At 40.4% G+C, this 19,289-nt stretch overlaps 1 protein-coding gene across 4 annotated transcripts in view; it reads right to left on the bottom strand.

Annotated features, from left to right (window-relative positions):
• Window positions 1–19,289, bottom strand: part of LOC142658974 (rho GTPase-activating protein 27-like) — an 81,605-nt gene that overhangs the window by 7,273 nt on the left and 55,043 nt on the right. For all 4 annotated transcript variants that reach the window (XM_075834579.1, XM_075834580.1, XM_075834577.1 and 1 more), the window contains exons 8-13: window positions 16,160–16,247; window positions 7,067–7,168; window positions 4,916–5,023; window positions 4,458–4,551; window positions 291–395; window positions 116–214 (exon numbers count right to left, since the gene is read on the bottom strand). In XM_075834579.1, coding sequence (XP_075690694.1) covers window positions 116–214; window positions 291–395; window positions 4,458–4,551; window positions 4,916–5,023; window positions 7,067–7,168; window positions 16,160–16,247 — 596 coding nt within the window. The remainder of the gene's footprint in view (window positions 1–115; window positions 215–290; window positions 396–4,457; window positions 4,552–4,915; window positions 5,024–7,066; window positions 7,169–16,159; window positions 16,248–19,289) is intronic.

Raw genomic sequence — 19,289 nt, 5'->3', positions numbered from 1 at the left:
AGATTTGTTCTTACTCTGCGCTCTCATTGTAAATGGCGGCGCTCCAGGACTTGTGAGGGGAGGCCTCTTCTTGAGACAGTTTGTCGCTCTCCGCAGCCATGGACAGTGGACTTACCTCGTTTCTCCACCACTTCAATGGATTTGCTGACAAACTCAGGCACATCCCTTTTCTCCCGTTCACACAGCTGATGGAGGTGGCAACCAAACACCTGGTCTTTAGAAAGATAATAAGTGTTAGTATGAGGGTCTCCAGGGGGCGGTGTGCACGCTCGGGACGCGGCTCCTCTTACCGTGGATGTAACCTTTGTCTCGGAGGGACTGTAACGTTGGTCTTCTCTGCAGGAACTTCCTCAGCTTCGCTCTCACATTGCGCTCACTCTCCGAGTTGTTCTGTCCTGTAGATACATCAGAAGTCATCAGACACTTTGCTGCCTGGAGGACGGTGATTAGGACATTGTGATCATTCCCACAGACCTCGGATATCAGAGACACAGCTCAGGGGCCATTCAATATGAAATGACACATTGGGGGATGTCTTACTGTATGTTACTATTACATCAGGTGAACCCCTACCTATACCTAGTCTATTATCGAATAGGGAGAGGGAAAATGAAGGGCGGTGTAATAAATGAAATATACCTCTTATTATTATGCTTTTCAGATAAAGATATAGCCAGACGCCCGTCAGATCCTCCCGGTTCCATTGCAGATTGTCTCCCAGTTTACATATCTAGGGATCTCCCTTAGTACAGCTCGATATGGGGAACTGAATGTGGACCCTTTGGTGGTGGTCACCGAGACAGTTGAGCGCTTGGCGGAACCTTCCGCTATCGCTGTACGGACGGATTTATTTAAGATGATATCCACACCTACATTTTTGTATCTATTTCGTGCCTGTCCTGTGGTGCGGCAGAAGAAATCCTTAAACAGCTCGATAGTATACAGCGATCATTTTACTGGCAGGGTGGTGCTCCTCGGTTCAGCCTTAGTCTTTTGCAGGCCCCTAAACACCGGGGGGGGGGGGGGGGGGGGGGGAATTTTGGCACCAAATCTTAAATTCTACTATTTCGCTTCTCAACTAGTGATTGCACGTTGGTGGATAGATATATATCTGGGTAACGCAGCTGCCGCACTGACAGGTGCACTTATGACTCCTTATGAGAGTCTGACTAACCTGTTATATAGATAGAAGCCTCCGGGTGGCGTACACCTGCCACTTCGGACGGAGGACTGCGCATTCTCTGCTGCACGTTAATACGGACCCTTCATACTCGCCTCGGATTCCACTCTGGAATAATCCTTGGTTGTCTCATCTTGAATCGCTCCAGGGAGCGGGGATGTGGTCGGGGGCAGGGGTCAAATGTTTGGGTCAGGTGTTTACGGTGGAGTCTGGTTTTGTATCCTTTTCTGAACTGAAGGATAGATTTAACATTTCAGAAAAAGTGTTTTTTCATTACCTGCAGTTGCGGCATGCCTGGGGTGCCCAATTTGGCTCTGTCACCTCAGGTGGGGTTCTCGAAGCTAGAAGACCTTCTTGGGGCTCCGGATCTCTCAAAGGTCCTTACCCAATTATACACCTTCATGACATCCCTGAGTGCTAGGCCATTTGATAAGGCGTATCTGCAATGGTGGGGTGATCTTCCCACCTTGACAGAGGAGGACTGGCGGGAGGTAGAATCCTCCTTTTTTGATTCTGTGTTAAGGGCAAGGGACTTCCTCATACAGTCTCGGTTCCTGCATAGGATTTATTACACTCCAGTTAGGCTTAAGCGGATGGGGCATTGGCTTCGGATAGTTGTTTTAGATGTCAGTCGGAGGTCGGTACCTTTCTGCATTGTGTGTGGATGTGTCCTAGAGATGCCCCTGTTGGTCGGAGGTGGTGGAGTTTCTTCATACCCATTATGAGTTGCCGCGGCTTCTTACCCCCCAGGGCATTATGGATGAAGTTATTCATAGTCACTATGATAAGATATTCTTTCGTTTTGTTATTTTTTGTGCCCGGAAGATTACAATTATGGCTTGGAAGAGTACGGATAGTCCGAGTACACTGCACTGGCAACAACTAGTGAATAAATATATACCTATGTATAAGAAATTGTATCTTAGCAGGAAATGTCCAGATAAATTTGGGAACATTTGGTCCAGGTGGATGGAGACTATTGATACTGCAGTTTAATGGTCGCTTGAAAATGACCGAGATGTGGGGGGGGGGGGTTCGGAGCACAAGGATGTTTGTGAGTGAGTGAGTGTTTCCATTCAGTTAGGCTTTCGGAGGTTATGCAGCTGTACGATGTGTTACTGTTGTTAAGTGAATATAATCCGCTCTGAATGTCTGGATTTTGTACGGTTTGTAGATTTTTACATGTTTTATACACCAAAATTTTGAAAATAAAGCCTTCTAAAAAAAAAGGAAAAGATCTAGCCAGACGGATGTAGCAGGATATGTGGGCGCCGCTGCTGACCATGGGACATATACGTTGGGTATCCCGGTGTCTCTTCTTGGTTTCCCAGCTTAGCTACAGGGTTTACTTTACATTCATTCATTTATACAGTGAGGATAATCCCTCATTAAGGATCATATGTATTATATAGAATAAGACACCTAATAACCAATGTGCAGCACACAGGATCCACTAAACCCTGCAGAAAAGCTGGCAAACCAGAATCACCACTGCGGAAACCCAACGTACAGCGCCCACATACCCCACTAGAAAAGCATAATAATAATAATGCTACGAGGTATATATCATCGATCACATTGCCCTTTCCTTCTCTTCCCCTCTCACCAGGGACTTGTATGTGAGAGTATTTCCTGCAGGTTCTCGCCCTTCATCTCTATGCAGACAGTGAAGAGCCGCCTGCGGGTAATCGGGGCACTTACTGAACATTGGAACATGGCAGCGGGGTTCTTACACATTCAGGAGAACATGAGACCCTTAAACGCCCCCACGACTCCTAGATGAAGCACTAATAGGACACCATATTACTACCACTCCAGACCACCGTGTCTACTACAGGATGGAGTCTCATACAGAAAATCCCCGACAGTCGGGGAGGATAAAGCTTAGAATCCACAGAGGACGTGAGAACGACGAGCAGCAGGTACAAGTCATTCTATAGTTGTAAGATCTCAGTACTTCATCCTTCTGATTGACCCCCGATCAGATGAACGGACCTGGCTGCAGAAAGATGGAGTGATGTGTCTCCTCAATGCTGCTGGAGAGCGCCCATACATCATCAGGCCATGTCTAAACATCTGTCACCCTCACCCTCACCCGCGCCCATACATCAGGCCATGTCTAAACATCTGTCACCCTCACCCGCGCCCATACATCATCAGGCCATGTCTAAAGCAACTGTCACCCTCACCCATACATCATCAGACCATGTCTAAAGAGTCTGTCGCCCTCACCTGCGCCCATACTTCATCAGGCCATGTCTAAACATCTGTCACCCTCACCCGCACCCGCACCCATACATCATCAGGCCATGTCTAAAGCAACTGTCGCCCTCACCCGCGCCCATACATCATGCCATGTCTAAAGCGTCCCTCACCCTCACCCATACATCATCAGGCCATGTCTAAACATCTGTCACCCTCACCCGCGCCCATACATCATCAGGCCATGTATAAAGCATCTGTCACCCTCACCCGCGCCCATACATCATCAGACCATGTCTAAAGCGTCCCTCACCCTCACCCGCGCCCATACATCATCAGACCATGTCTAAAGCGTCCCTCACCCTCACCCGCGCCCATACATCATCAGACCATGTCTAAAGCGTCCCTCACCCTCACCCGCGCCCATACATCATCAGACCATGTCTAAAGCGTCCCTCACCCTCACCCGCGCCCATACATCAGACCATGTCTAAAGCATCTGTCACCCTCATCCGCGCCCATACATCATCAGACCATGTCTAAAGCGTCCCTCACCCTCACCCGCGCCCATACATCAGGCCATGTCTAAAGCGTCCCTCACCGCGCCCATACATCATCAGGCCATGTATAAAGCATCTGTCACCCTCACCCGCGCCCATACATCATCAGACCATGTCTAAAGCGTCCCTCACCCTCACCCGCGCCCATACATCATCAGGCCATGTCTAAAGCGTCCCTCACCCTCACCCGCGCCCATACATCATCAGACCATGTCTAAAGCATCTGTCACCCTCAACCGCGCCCATACATCATCAGGCCATGTCTAAAGCAACTGTCACCCTCACCCGCGCCCATACATCATCAGGCCATGTCTAAACATCTGTCACCCTCACCCTGACCCGCGCCCATACATCATCAGACCATGTCTAAAGCAACTGTCACCCTCACCCGCGCCCATACATCATGCCATGTCTAAAGCGTCCCTCACCCTCACCCATACATCATCAGGCCATGTCTAAACATCTGTCACCCTCACCCGCATCCACACCGAGGGGGCAGTTTGTGGTTTTCTTACCAGAATTCTTCTTCTCATCTTTTATTCCTAACTTCTCGGTTGAGCCAAATTCACTCAGTGACTCCGTCTCATTCTCGGAGGTGTAATCTGAGGACTAGAAGAAAGTTACTGATTCATGGGGAGAAATTCTGGACAACTAATCAGCAAACGGTGAACTCATCCAGTGTCACATTCACTTCCAAGTCCCGATGAGGACGGATGGGAGGTCATGAGCACAGATCTTACACCAGGGCTGTCAGGGTTATGACCGGTGTGTCCATCAGGGGGCGCCACAAATCCTGCTGATCTGAACAATGGAACACAACGCCATTGGATTATTTCAAGCATTGTACAAGTCAGAGTGGTAGAAATGGGCACATGCCAGCATGAAGCAAGGTCATGGACCGCCACCACATTGTGACTCCTGATGGCACATGGAAAGCACTCGCAGCTCTGGTCAGTCACACGGAGGCACTTACTATGTGCACGTTCTTGCCAATACTCTTGTTTATTGATGTAAACCAATCTTTGGTGATGGCCTCAGAGTCGTGGTGAATCAGAAATTCGCACCCACCGCGTGTTCTCAGCTGGGGAATCAGAACAACCATATTACAACAGAGACAATTTCTACGTACAATATATTCAGATGAGCGCAGTAACCAATGGGGGTCACCATGATGGAGTGAGTGATCGCTCAGCTGTCCCTTCCTGATCTGTGGTGATCGTTCACTGGGTATGTTCGCTCGCTTACTAAAAAACATCTGAAAATACGGAGCTTCAAGGGAAAACAGCTCTTGATTTTCAGCCGATTTTTAAGCAAACTCGCTTTTTCGTGGCGTTTTTACGGTCGTTTTTGGAGCGTTTTTCTATAGAGTCAATGAAAAACGTCTCCAAAAACGGCTGAAGAAGTGACATGCACTTCGTTTTCATGGCTGTTTTTTAACGAGGCCAATTTTCAAAACGGCCGCGTAAAAAAACGCCCCGTCGGAGCAGAACGCCATGCTTCCATTTTTCAGCTGTTTTTCGGGGCGTTTACGGCCCTGTGAATATAATAGTAAAGCGGCGGTCTGTCGGTGTGTACATCTAGTGTGGGGTGCGGCTTATCCCCTAACAAGGCGCAGCTACGGAATAATGTGCGGTTTCCATAAAGTAACGGATATAAAATAAATCCGCCGCAGTGTCACTTATCGGCCTCATCCCTCGTCTGGTTGCTCAGAGATGGCGGAGAGCTGTGCGTCCTGCGAGTATTGGGCAGAACTCGATTGTTAGTCCTTCTCCGAAAAACGGCCGAAAATAAGCAGTGTGAACATACCCTTACTGACAGGACCCCACGATCCGCAGAATGAAGGGCACAGCGTTCGCTAAGCACACGTTTTCCCTACACAGTGACGCTCCATCCTCTAGAGCTACGGGGCGTGACTGGGAGCGTCGCTGTGACAGAAAAAAAACAAAGCAAAAGGGACTGGGTCTATTAATTCTTGAAATCAGTGGGGTCCTCCCAGGTCAGATTCCCACTAATCAGAACGTTATGGTATATGTTAGTGACATCATGAGATGGGAATACACCCCAATGAGCATGAAGGTGGACGACCGCGTAAAATCTTACAGATACGGAGCTCTGCAGGTTATTGACCCAGAAGACGAGACCATGAAATTATTATTATTATTATATTACAGAGGAATTTGCAAAAGTCGGAAGTTTGGACAGAGAAGCATCAAATGACAAATGAAAAGTGCTGGAGGTCATCACCACATACTGGACTGGGAAACAGCGACATGAAGTAGGTGAATATAGCACTATATATCATATCAAGTACACACAAGGAGCTTTATATACAAGCTATACAGTAGATCACACAGGGGGGTGCACAGGACACGCGGGGAAGGCACAGGACACGCGGGGAAGGCACAGGACACGCGGGGAAGGCACAGGACACGCGGGGAAGGCACAGGACACGCGGGGAAGGCACAGGACACGCGGGGAAGGCACAGGACACGCGGGGAAGGCACAGGACACGCGGGGAAGGCACAGGACACGCGGGGAAGGCACAGGACACGCGGGGAAGGCACAGGACACGCGGGGAAGGCACAGGACACGCGGGGAAGGCACAGGACACGCGGGGAAGGCACAGGACACGCGGGGAAGGCACAGGACACGCGGGGAAGGCACAGGACACGCGGGGAAGGCACAGGACACGCGGGGAAGGCACAGGACACGCGGGGAAGGCACAGGACACGCGGGGAAGGCACAGGACACGCGGGGAAGGCACAGGACACGCGGGGAAGGCACAGGACACGCGGGGAAGGCACAGGACACGCGGGGAAGGCACAGGACACGCGGGGAAGGCACAGGACATAGGACACACAGGGGGATATACAGGATATAGGACAAAGGGGAATATACAGGATACACACGGGGATATACAGGATATAGGACACACAGGGGGATATATAGGATATAGGACACACAGGGGGATATATAGGATATAGGAAACATGGGGGGATATATAGGATACACAGGGGAATATACAGGGGGGGTGGGTTAACACATTAAACATACTGTACACAATGTTGTATAGAGGATCCAGGACAGACATTTACATAAAAGTATTTGGTGGTTTGTCACTCACTTCCATGACGTGCTTTTTACTAGACTTGTCCTTGGTGGCCCAGCTGAGTGACGCCCCCTGTAACCTGACTGTGTGCTCCGGGACCGTGAGCAGGGATTGCTTCTGAAATGTGAGAGAACAACCAAAAAATATAATAATGTCAGAAGCTGCAAGAGGTGCATGTATGTATCACCCCTAGATAATATACATCCCCACTATATATTATACAGGTCTTCTATATATCATCACCACTACATAATATACATCCCCACTATATATTATACAGGTCTTCTATATATCACCCCTAGATAATATACATCCCCACTATATATTATACAGGTCTTCTATATATCATCACCACTACATAATATACATCCCCACTATATATTATACAGGTCTTCTATATATCACCCCTAGATAATATACATCCCCACTATATATTATACAGGTCTTCTATATATCACCCCTACATAATATACATCCCCACTATATATTATACAGGTCTTCTATATATCATCACCACTACATAATATACATCCCCACTATATATTATACAGGTCTTCTATATATCACCCCTAGATAATATACATCCCCACTATATATTATACAGGTCTTCTATATATCATCACCCTACATAATATACATCCCCACTATATATTATACAGGTCTTCTATATATCATCACCCTACATAATATACATCCCCACTATATATTATACAGGTCTTCTATATATCATCACCCTACATAATATACATCCCCACTATATATTATACAGGTCTTCTATATATCATCACCCTACATAATATACATCCCCACTATATATTATACAGGTCTTCTATATATCATCACCCCTACATAATATACATCCCCACTATATATTATACAGGTCTTCTATATATCATCACCCCTACATAATATACATCCCCACTATATATTATACAGGTCTTCTATATATCACCCCTAGATAATATACATCCCCACTATATATTATACAGGTCTTCTATATATCACCCCTAGATAATATACATCCCTACTATATATTATACTGGTCTTCTATATATCACCCCTAGATAATATACATCCCTACTATATATTATACAGGTCTTCTATATATCATCACCCTACATAATATACATCCCTACTATATATTATACAGGTCTTCTATATATCATCACCCTACATAATATACATCCCTACTATATATTATACAGGTCTTCTATATATCACCCCTAGATAATATACATCCCTACTATATATTATACAGGTCTTCTATATATCATCACCCTACATAATATACATCCCTACTATATATTATACAGGTCTTCTATATATCACCCCTAGATAATATACATCCCTACTATATATTATACTGGTCTTCTATATATCACCCCTACATAATATACATCCCCACTATATATTATACAGGTCTTCTATATATCATCACCCCTACATAATATACATCCCCACTATATATTATACAGGTCTTCTATATATCATCACCCCTACATAATATACATCCCCACTACATATTATACATCCCTACTATATATTATACAGGTCTTCTATATATCATCACCCTACATAATATACATCCCCACTATATATTACACAGGCCTTCTATATATCATCACCACTACATAATATACATACCTACTATAGATTATACAGGTCTTCTATATATCATCACCACTACATAATATACATCCCTACTATATATTATACAGGTTTTCTATAGATCATCACCCTACATAATATACATCCTCACTATATATTATACAGGTCTTCTATATATCATCACCACAACATAATATACATCCTCACTATATATTATACAGGTCTTCTATATATCATCACCCTACATAATATACATCCCTACTATATATTATACAGGTTTTCTATATATCATCACCCCTACATAATATACATCCCCACTATATATTATACAGGTCTTCTATATATCATCACCCCTACATAATATACATCCCTACTATATATCCTCACCCCGACATAATATACATCCCTACTATAGATTATACAGGTCTTCTATATATCATCACCACAACATAATATACATCCCTACTATATATCCTCACCCCGACATAATATACATCCCTACTATATATTATACTGGTCTTCTATATATCATCACCCTACATAATATACATCCCCACTATATATTATACAGGTCTTCTATATATCACCCCTACATAATATACATCCCCACTATATATTATACAGGTCTTCTATATATCATCACCCTACATAATATACATCCCCACTATATATTATACAGGTTTTCTATAGATCATCACCCTACATAATATACATCCTCACTATAGATTATACAGGTCTTCTATATATCATCACCACAACATAATATACATCCCTACTATATATCCTCACCCCGACATAATATACATCCCTACTATATATTATACTGGTCTTCTATATATCATCACCCTACATAATATACATCCCCACTATATATTATACAGGTCTTCTATATATCACCCCTACATAATATACATCCCCACTATATATTATACAGGTCTTCTATATATCATCACCCTACATAATATACATCCCCACTATATATTATACAGGTCTTCTATATATCACCCCTAGATAATATACATCCCCACTATATATTATACAGGTCTTCTATATATCACCCCTAGATAATATACATCCCTACTATATATTATACTGGTCTTCTATATATCACCCCTACATAATATACATCCCCACTATATATTATACAGGTCTTCTATATATCATCACCCTACATAATATACATCCCTACTATATATTATACAGGTCTTCTATATATCATCACCCCTACATAATATACATCCCCACTATATATTATACAGGTCTTCTATATATCATCACCCCTACATAATATACATCCCTACTATATATTATACAGGTCTTCTATATATCATCACCCCCACAAAATATACATCCCCACTATATATTATACAGGTCTTCTATATATCATCACCCCCACAAAATATACATCCCCACTATATATTATACAGGTCTTCTATATATCACCACAACATAATATACATCCCTACTATATATTATACAGGTCTTCTATATATCATCACCCCTACATAATATACATCCCCACTATATATTATACAGGTCTTCTATATATCACCACCCTACATAATATACATCCCTACTATATATCCTCACCCCGACATAATATACATCCCCACTATATATTATACAGGTCTTCTATATATCATCACCCTACATAATATACATCCCCACTATATATTATACAGGTCTTCTATATATCATCACCATACATAATATACATCCCCACTATATATTATACAGGTCTTCTATATATCATCACCCTACATAATATACATCCCCACTATATATTATACTGGTCTTCTATATATCATCACCCTACATAATATACATCCCCACTATATATTATACTGGTCTTCTATATATCATCACCCTACATAATATACATCCCCACTATATATTATACAGGCCTTCTATATATCATCACCACTACATAATATACATCCCCACTATATATTATACAGGTCTTCTATATATCATCACCCCTACATAATATACATCCCTACTATATATTATACTGGTCTTCTATATATCACCACCACTACATAATATACATCCCTACTATAGATTATACAGGTCTTCTATATATCATCACCCCCACAAAATATACATCCCCACTATATATTATACAGGTCTTCTATATATCCTCACCACTACATAATATACATCCCCACTATATATTATACAGGTTTTCTATAGATCATCACCACAACATAATATACATCCCTACTATATATCCTCACCCCGACATAATATACATCCCTACTATATATTATACTGGTCTTCTATATATCATCACCCTACATAATATACATCCCTACTATATATTATACTGGTCTTCTATATATCATCACCCCTACATAATATACATCCCCACTATATATTATACAGGTCTTCTATATATCATCACCCCCACAAAATATACATCCCCACTCTATATTATACAGGTCTTTTATATATCATCACCCTACATAATATACATCCCTACTATATATTATACAAGTGATTTATATATCATCACCCCTACATAATATACATCCCTACTATATATCATCACCCCTACATAATATACATCCCTACTATATATCCTCACCCCGACATAATATACATCCCTACTATATATTATACAGGTCTTCTATATATCATCACCCCTACATAATATACATCCCCACTATATATTATACAGGTCTTCTATATATCATCACCCCTACATAATATACATCCCCACTATATATTATACAGGTCTTCTATATATCACCACAACATAATATACATCCCTACTATATATTATACAGGTCTTCTATATATCATCACCCCTACATAATATACATCCCCACTATATATTATACAGGTCTTCTATATATCACCACCCTACATAATATACATCCCCACTATATATTATACTGGTCTTCTATATATCATCACCCTACATAATATACATCCCCACTATATATTATACAGGTCTTCTATATATCATCACCCCTACATAATATACATCCCCACTATATATTATACAGGCCTTCTATATATCCTCACCCCGACATAATATACATCCCCACTATATATTATACAGGTCTTCTATATATCATCACCCCCACAAAATATACATCCCTACTATAGATTATACAGGTCTTCTATATATCATCACCACTACATAATATACATCCCCACTATATATTATACAGGCCTTCTATATATCCTCACCCCGACATAATATACATCCCCACTATATATTATACAGGTCTTCTATATATCATCACCCCCACAAAATATACATCCCTACTATAGATTATACAGGTCTTCTATATATCATCACCACTACATAATATACATCCCTACTATATATTATACAGGCCTTCTATATATCATCACCACTACATAATATACATCCCTACTATATATTATACAGGCCTTCTATATATCATCACCCCTACATAATATACATCCCTACTATATATTATACTGGTCTTCTATATATCATCACCCCTACATAATATACATCCCCACTATATATTATACAGGTCTTCTATATATCACCCCTACATAATATACATCCCCACTATATATTATACAGGTCTTCTATATATCATCACCCTACATAATATACATCCCCACTATATATTATACAGGTCTTCTATATATCATCACCCCTACATAATATACATCCCCACTATATATTATACAGGCCTTCTATATATCCTCACCCCGACATAATATACATCCCCACTATATATTATACAGGTCTTCTATATATCATCACCCCCACAAAATATACATCCCCACTATAGATTATACAGGTCTTCTATATATCATCACCCCTACATAATATACATCCCTACTATATATTATACTGGTCTTCTATATATCATCACCCCTACATAATATACATCCCCACTATATATTATACAGGTCTTCTATATATCACCCCTACATAATATACATCCCCACTATATATTATACAGGTCTTCTATATATCATCACCCTACATAATATACATCCCCACTATATATTATACAGGTCTTCTATATATCATCACCCCTACATAATATACATCCCCACTATATATTATACAGGCCTTCTATATATCATCACCACTACATAATATACATCCCCACTATATATTATACAGGCCTTCTATATATCCTCACCCCGACATAATATACATCCCCACTATATATTATACAGGTCTTCTATATATCATCACCCCCACAAAATATACATCCCTACTATAGATTATACAGGTCTTCTATATATCATCACCACTACATAATATACATCCCTACTATATATTATACAGGCCTTCTATATATCATCACCACTACATAATATACATCCCTACTATATATTATACAGGCCTTCTATATATCATCACCCCTACATAATATACATCCCTACTATATATTATACTGGTCTTCTATATATCATCACCCCTACATAATATACATCCCCACTATATATTATACAGGTCTTCTATATATCACCCCTACATAATATACATCCCCACTATATATTATACAGGTCTTCTATATATCATCACCCTACATAATATACATCCCCACTATATATTATACAGGTCTTCTATATATCATCACCCCTACATAATATACATCCCCACTATATATTATACTGGTCTTCTATATATCATCACCCCTACATAATATACATCCCCACTATATATTATACAGGCCTTCTATATATCCTCACCCCGACATAATATACATCCCCACTATATATTATACAGGTCTTCTATATATCATCACCCCCACAAAATATACATCCCTACTATAGATTATACAGGTCTTCTATATATCATCACCCCTACATAATATACATCCCTACTATATATTATACTGGTCTTCTATATATCATCACCCCTACATAATATACATCCCCACTATATATTATACAGGTCTTCTATATATCACCCCTACATAATATACATCCCCACTATATATTATACAGGTCTTCTATATATCATCACCCTACATAATATACATCCCCACTATATATTATACAGGTCTTCTATATATCATCACCCCTACATAATATACATCCCCACTATATATTATACAGGCCTTCTATATATCATCACCACTACATAATATACATCCCCACTATATATTATACAGGTCTTCTATATATCATCACCCCTACATAATATACATCCCTACTATATATTATACTGGTCTTCTATATATCATCACCCCTACATAATATACATCCCCACTATATATTATACAGGTCTTCTATATATCATCACCCCTACATAATATACATCCCCACTATATATTATACAGGCCTTCTATATATCATCACCCTACATAATATACATCCCTACTATATATTATACAGGCCTTCTATATATCATCACCACTACATAATATACATCCCTACTATATATTATACAGGCCTTCTATATATCATCACCCCTACATAATATACATCCCTACTATATATTATACTGGTCTTCTATATATCATCACCCCTACATAATATACATCCCCACTATATATTATACAGGTCTTCTATATATCACCCCTACATAATATACATCCCCACTATATATTATACAGGTCTTCTATATATCATCACCCTACATAATATACATCCCCACTATATATTATACAGGTCTTCTATATATCATCACCCCTACATAATATACATCCCCACTATATATTATACAGGCCTTCTATATATCATCACCACTACATAATATACATCCCCACTATATATTATACAGGTCTTCTATATATCATCACCCCTACATAATATACATCCCTACTATATATTATACTGGTCTTCTATATATCACCACCACTACATAATATACATCCCTACTATAGATTATACAGGTCTTCTATATATCATCACCCCCACAAAATATACATCCCCACTATATATTATACAGGTCTTCTATATATCCTCACCACTACATAATATACATCCCCACTATATATTATACAGGTTTTCTATAGATCATCACCACAACATAATATACATCCCTACTATATATCCTCACCCCGACATAATATACATCCCTACTATATATTATACTGGTCTTCTATATATCATCACCCTACATAATATACATCCCTACTATATATTATACTGGTCTTCTATATATCATCACCCCTACATAATATACATCCCCACTATATATTATACAGGTCTTCTATATATCATCACCCCCACAAAATATACATCCCCACTATATATTATACAGGTCTTTTATATATCATCACCCTACATAATATACATCCCTACTATATATCCTCACCCCTACATAATATACATCCCTACTATATATCCTCACCCCGACATAATATACATCCCTACTATATATTATACAGGTCTTCTATATATCATCACCCTACATAATATACATCCCCACTATATATTATACAGGTCTTCTATATATCACCCCTACATAATATACATCCCTACTATATATCATCACCCCTACATAATATACATCCCTACTATATATCCTCACCCCGACATAATATACATCCCTACTATATATTATACAGGTCTTCTATATATCATCACCCCTACATAATATACATCCCCACTATATATTATACAGGTCTTCTATATATCATCACCCCTACATAATATACATCCCCACTATATATTATACTGGTCTTCTATATATCATCACCCCTACATAATATACATCCCCACTATATATTATACAGGCCTTCTATATATCACCACCCCCACAAAATATACATCCCCACTATATATTATACAGGTCTTCTATATATCATCACCCCTACATAATATACATCCCCACTATATATTATACAGGTCTTCTATATATCACCCCTACATAATATACATCCCTACTATATATCATCACCCCTACATAATATACATCCCTACTATATATCCTCACCCCGACATAATATACATCCCTACTATATATTATACAGGTCTTCTATATATCATCACCCCTACATAATATACATCCCCACTATATATTATACAGGTCTTCTATATATCATCACCCCGACATAATATACATCCCCACTATATATTATACAGGTCTTCTATATATCATCACCCCCACAAAATATACATCCCTACTATAGATTATACAGGTCTTCTATATATCATCACCACTACATAATATACATCCCTACTATATATTATACAGGCCTTCTATATATCATCACCACTACATAATATACATCCCTACTATATATTATACAGGCCTTCTATATATCATCACCCCTACATAATATACATCCCTACTATATATTATACTGGTCTTCTATATATCATCACCCCTACATAATATACATCCCTACTATATATTATACAGGTCTTCTATATATCATCCCCTCTACAGTCCACATGTCCCCTCTACAGTCCACATGTCCCCTCTACAGTCCACATGTCCCCTCTACAGTCCACATGTCCCCTCTACAGTCCACATGTCCCCTCTACAGTCCACATGTCCCCTCTACAGTCCACATGTCCCCTCTATAATAATGACCTCACCAGGCTGTTGGACGAGAGGTTTTTTGTATCCTTGAAAAATGTTAATATTCCTCCTTCCAGCACAGTCCAAGTCGAACTCCAGTTCTTCCTGCTCAATAAGAGAAAATGGTCACTCAGATACGAGGTCATGTCTGCAGTGAGGCATCATAGTCCTGGCACCTGAGGCACAGCCTGCCTCCAGCATACAGCAGAAGCCGGGGGGTGTCACCTTCTGCACCACAAAAAGTATGGCCCAGATTTAAAGAGGGGGTGGTCATGGGGACATCTGGGAATTACTAGAAATATTCTGTTTCCTATGGGGGTGTACATTCAGGTCAGTAAACAGGAGGGGGTCTGGGTCTTGTGGCCGTATGAGGTGTAGAGAAATGGTAAAAAACATTCACTATTGCCCCAGCAAAATACAGGACAATGCAACGAATGATACTGCTCATAATACAAGCGATCACATTGTGGGACAACAAATGTTGGGATTATATGTTGAGGGGTTCTCGGGGAGATCTTATTTTATTCAGCACTCCCATTTTAGAAGAATAATAAGGCCGTTCATTACCAGGTTAGTAAAAAAAATAATTATAGAGGGTGTCATGCACAATGTTTACATGCAGCATTGCTCAGCTCAGAGGGCGCCGTAAGGAGGGTGAGCATATTTATCTTTTTATTTATTTTTTTCAAACGTGGTATTGAACAGCCCTACTATTCTTCAAAAAAAGAGAGCTGAATGGAAAAAGATATATCCTTTGACACCTCCAAGTCTACTCAGTCGGGACCTGGGGAGGCGGAGAGTCGGGACCTGGGGAGGCGGAGAGCCGGGACAAGAGGTGATGCCGTGTTCCCATCGCAGGTCAGGGAGGGCTCCATCCTCTGCAGAGGGGAGGAATAATGCTGAAAAGTATCTAGAAGATCTGCTTGTAAAACGCGTTTAAACAAATATTAGTTGCTTACAAATTACCGGCAATTATTATTGGAGTTTAAATGTAATCCCGGCATCGGCCGCCCAGAACTAATACCGGCTGGGTCGGTGGATTATCGGTCAGATAGAAACCTTAGAAGCCTTCCGTTGGCCTTGACAACAGCACTCCCCCCCCCCCCCCCAGCATGCTATCAGACAACTTGATATGGAGGGACCTGGAGGCCTCTCCATCAGTCATGAAGTTCCTTCATCTGCTGAGCACTTATTGGCTGCCTTTCCTTCCTCCAAAACCTCCTCTGCGGAGTGAAGATGGTGATGACGTTGGAGACCGGCTCATCTGATGCAGCCGCTATTATTCTCCACCTGTCACTTAGTTCTTACATCATCTGGGATTGTGGTTAAAGTCATTGTCCTGTGAAATAGGTTTAACTAAGGCTGGGGTCACACAACCTCTTTTCAGAAGTAATGGAGGAGTTTTACGCCTCGAATTACGCCTGAAAAGACGGCTCCAATACGTCGGCAAACATCTGCCCATTGCTTGCAATGGGTCTTACGATGTTCTGTGCAGACGAGCTGTCATTTTACGCGTCGCTGTCAAAAGAAGTGCAGGACACTTATATACATTATATGCGGGACACTTATATACATTATATGCGGGACGCTTATATACATTATATGCGGGACGCTTATATACATTATATGCGGGACGCTTATATACATTACATGCGGGACGCTTATATACATTATATGCGGGACACTTATATACATTACATGCGGGACACTTATATACATTACATGCGGGACGCTTATATACATTACATGCGGGACGCTTATATACATTACATGCGGGACGCTTATATACATTACATGCGGGACGCTTATATACATTACATGCGGGACGCTTATATACATTACATGCGGGACGCTTATATACATTACATGCGGGACGCTTATATACATTACATGCGGGACGCTTACATACATTACATGCGGGACGCTTACATACATTACATGCGGGACGCTTATATACATTACATGCGGGACGCTTATATACATTACATGCGGGACACTTATATACATTACATGCGGGACGCTTATATACATTATATGCGGGACGCTTATATACATTACATGCGGGACGCTTATATACATTACATGCGGGACGCTTATATACATTACATGCGGGACGCTTATATACATTACATGCGGGACGCTTATATACATTACATGCGGGACGCTTATATACATTACATGCGGGACGCTTACATACATTACATGCGGGACGCTTACATACATTACATGCGGGACGCTTATATACATTACATGCGGGACGCTTATATACATTACATGCGGGACGCTTATATACATTACATGCGGGACACTTATATACATTACATGCGGGACACTTATATACATTACATGCGGGACACTTATATACATTACATGCGGGACGCTTATATACATTATATGCGGGACGCTTCTATACATTACATGCGGGACACTTATATACATTACATGCGGGACACTTATATACATTACATGCGGGACACTTATATACATTACATGCGGGACACTTATATACATTACATGCGGGACACTTATATACATTACATGCGGGACACTTATATACATTATATGCGGGACACTTATATACATTATATGCAAGACACTTATATACATTACATGCGGGACACTTATATACATTACATGCGGGACACTTATATACATTATATGCGGGACACTTATATACATTATATGCGGGACACTTATATACATTATATGCGGGACACTTATATAAATTATATGCGGGACACTTATATACATTATATGCGGGACACTTATATACATTATATGCGGGACACTTATATACATTACATGCGGGACACTTATATACATTACATGCGGGACACTTATATACATTACATGCGGGACACTTATATACATTACATGCGGGACACTTCTATACATTACATGCGGGACACTTCTATACATTACATGCGGGACACTTATATACATTACATGCGGGACACTTATATACATTACATGCGGGACACTTATATACATTACATGCGGGACACTTATATACATTACATGCGGGACACTTATATACATTATATGCGGGACACTTATATACATTATATGCGGGACACTTATATACAATATATGCGGGACACTTATATACATTACATGCGGGACACTTCTATACATTACATGCGGGAC

This window comes from Rhinoderma darwinii, chromosome 8 (genome assembly GCF_050947455.1).
Source record: "Rhinoderma darwinii isolate aRhiDar2 chromosome 8, aRhiDar2.hap1, whole genome shotgun sequence".
Taxonomy (NCBI): domain Eukaryota; kingdom Metazoa; phylum Chordata; class Amphibia; order Anura; family Rhinodermatidae; genus Rhinoderma; species Rhinoderma darwinii.
The sequence above is the reverse complement of the archived record's forward strand: the minus strand, read 5'-3'. Positions and strand labels throughout refer to the sequence as shown.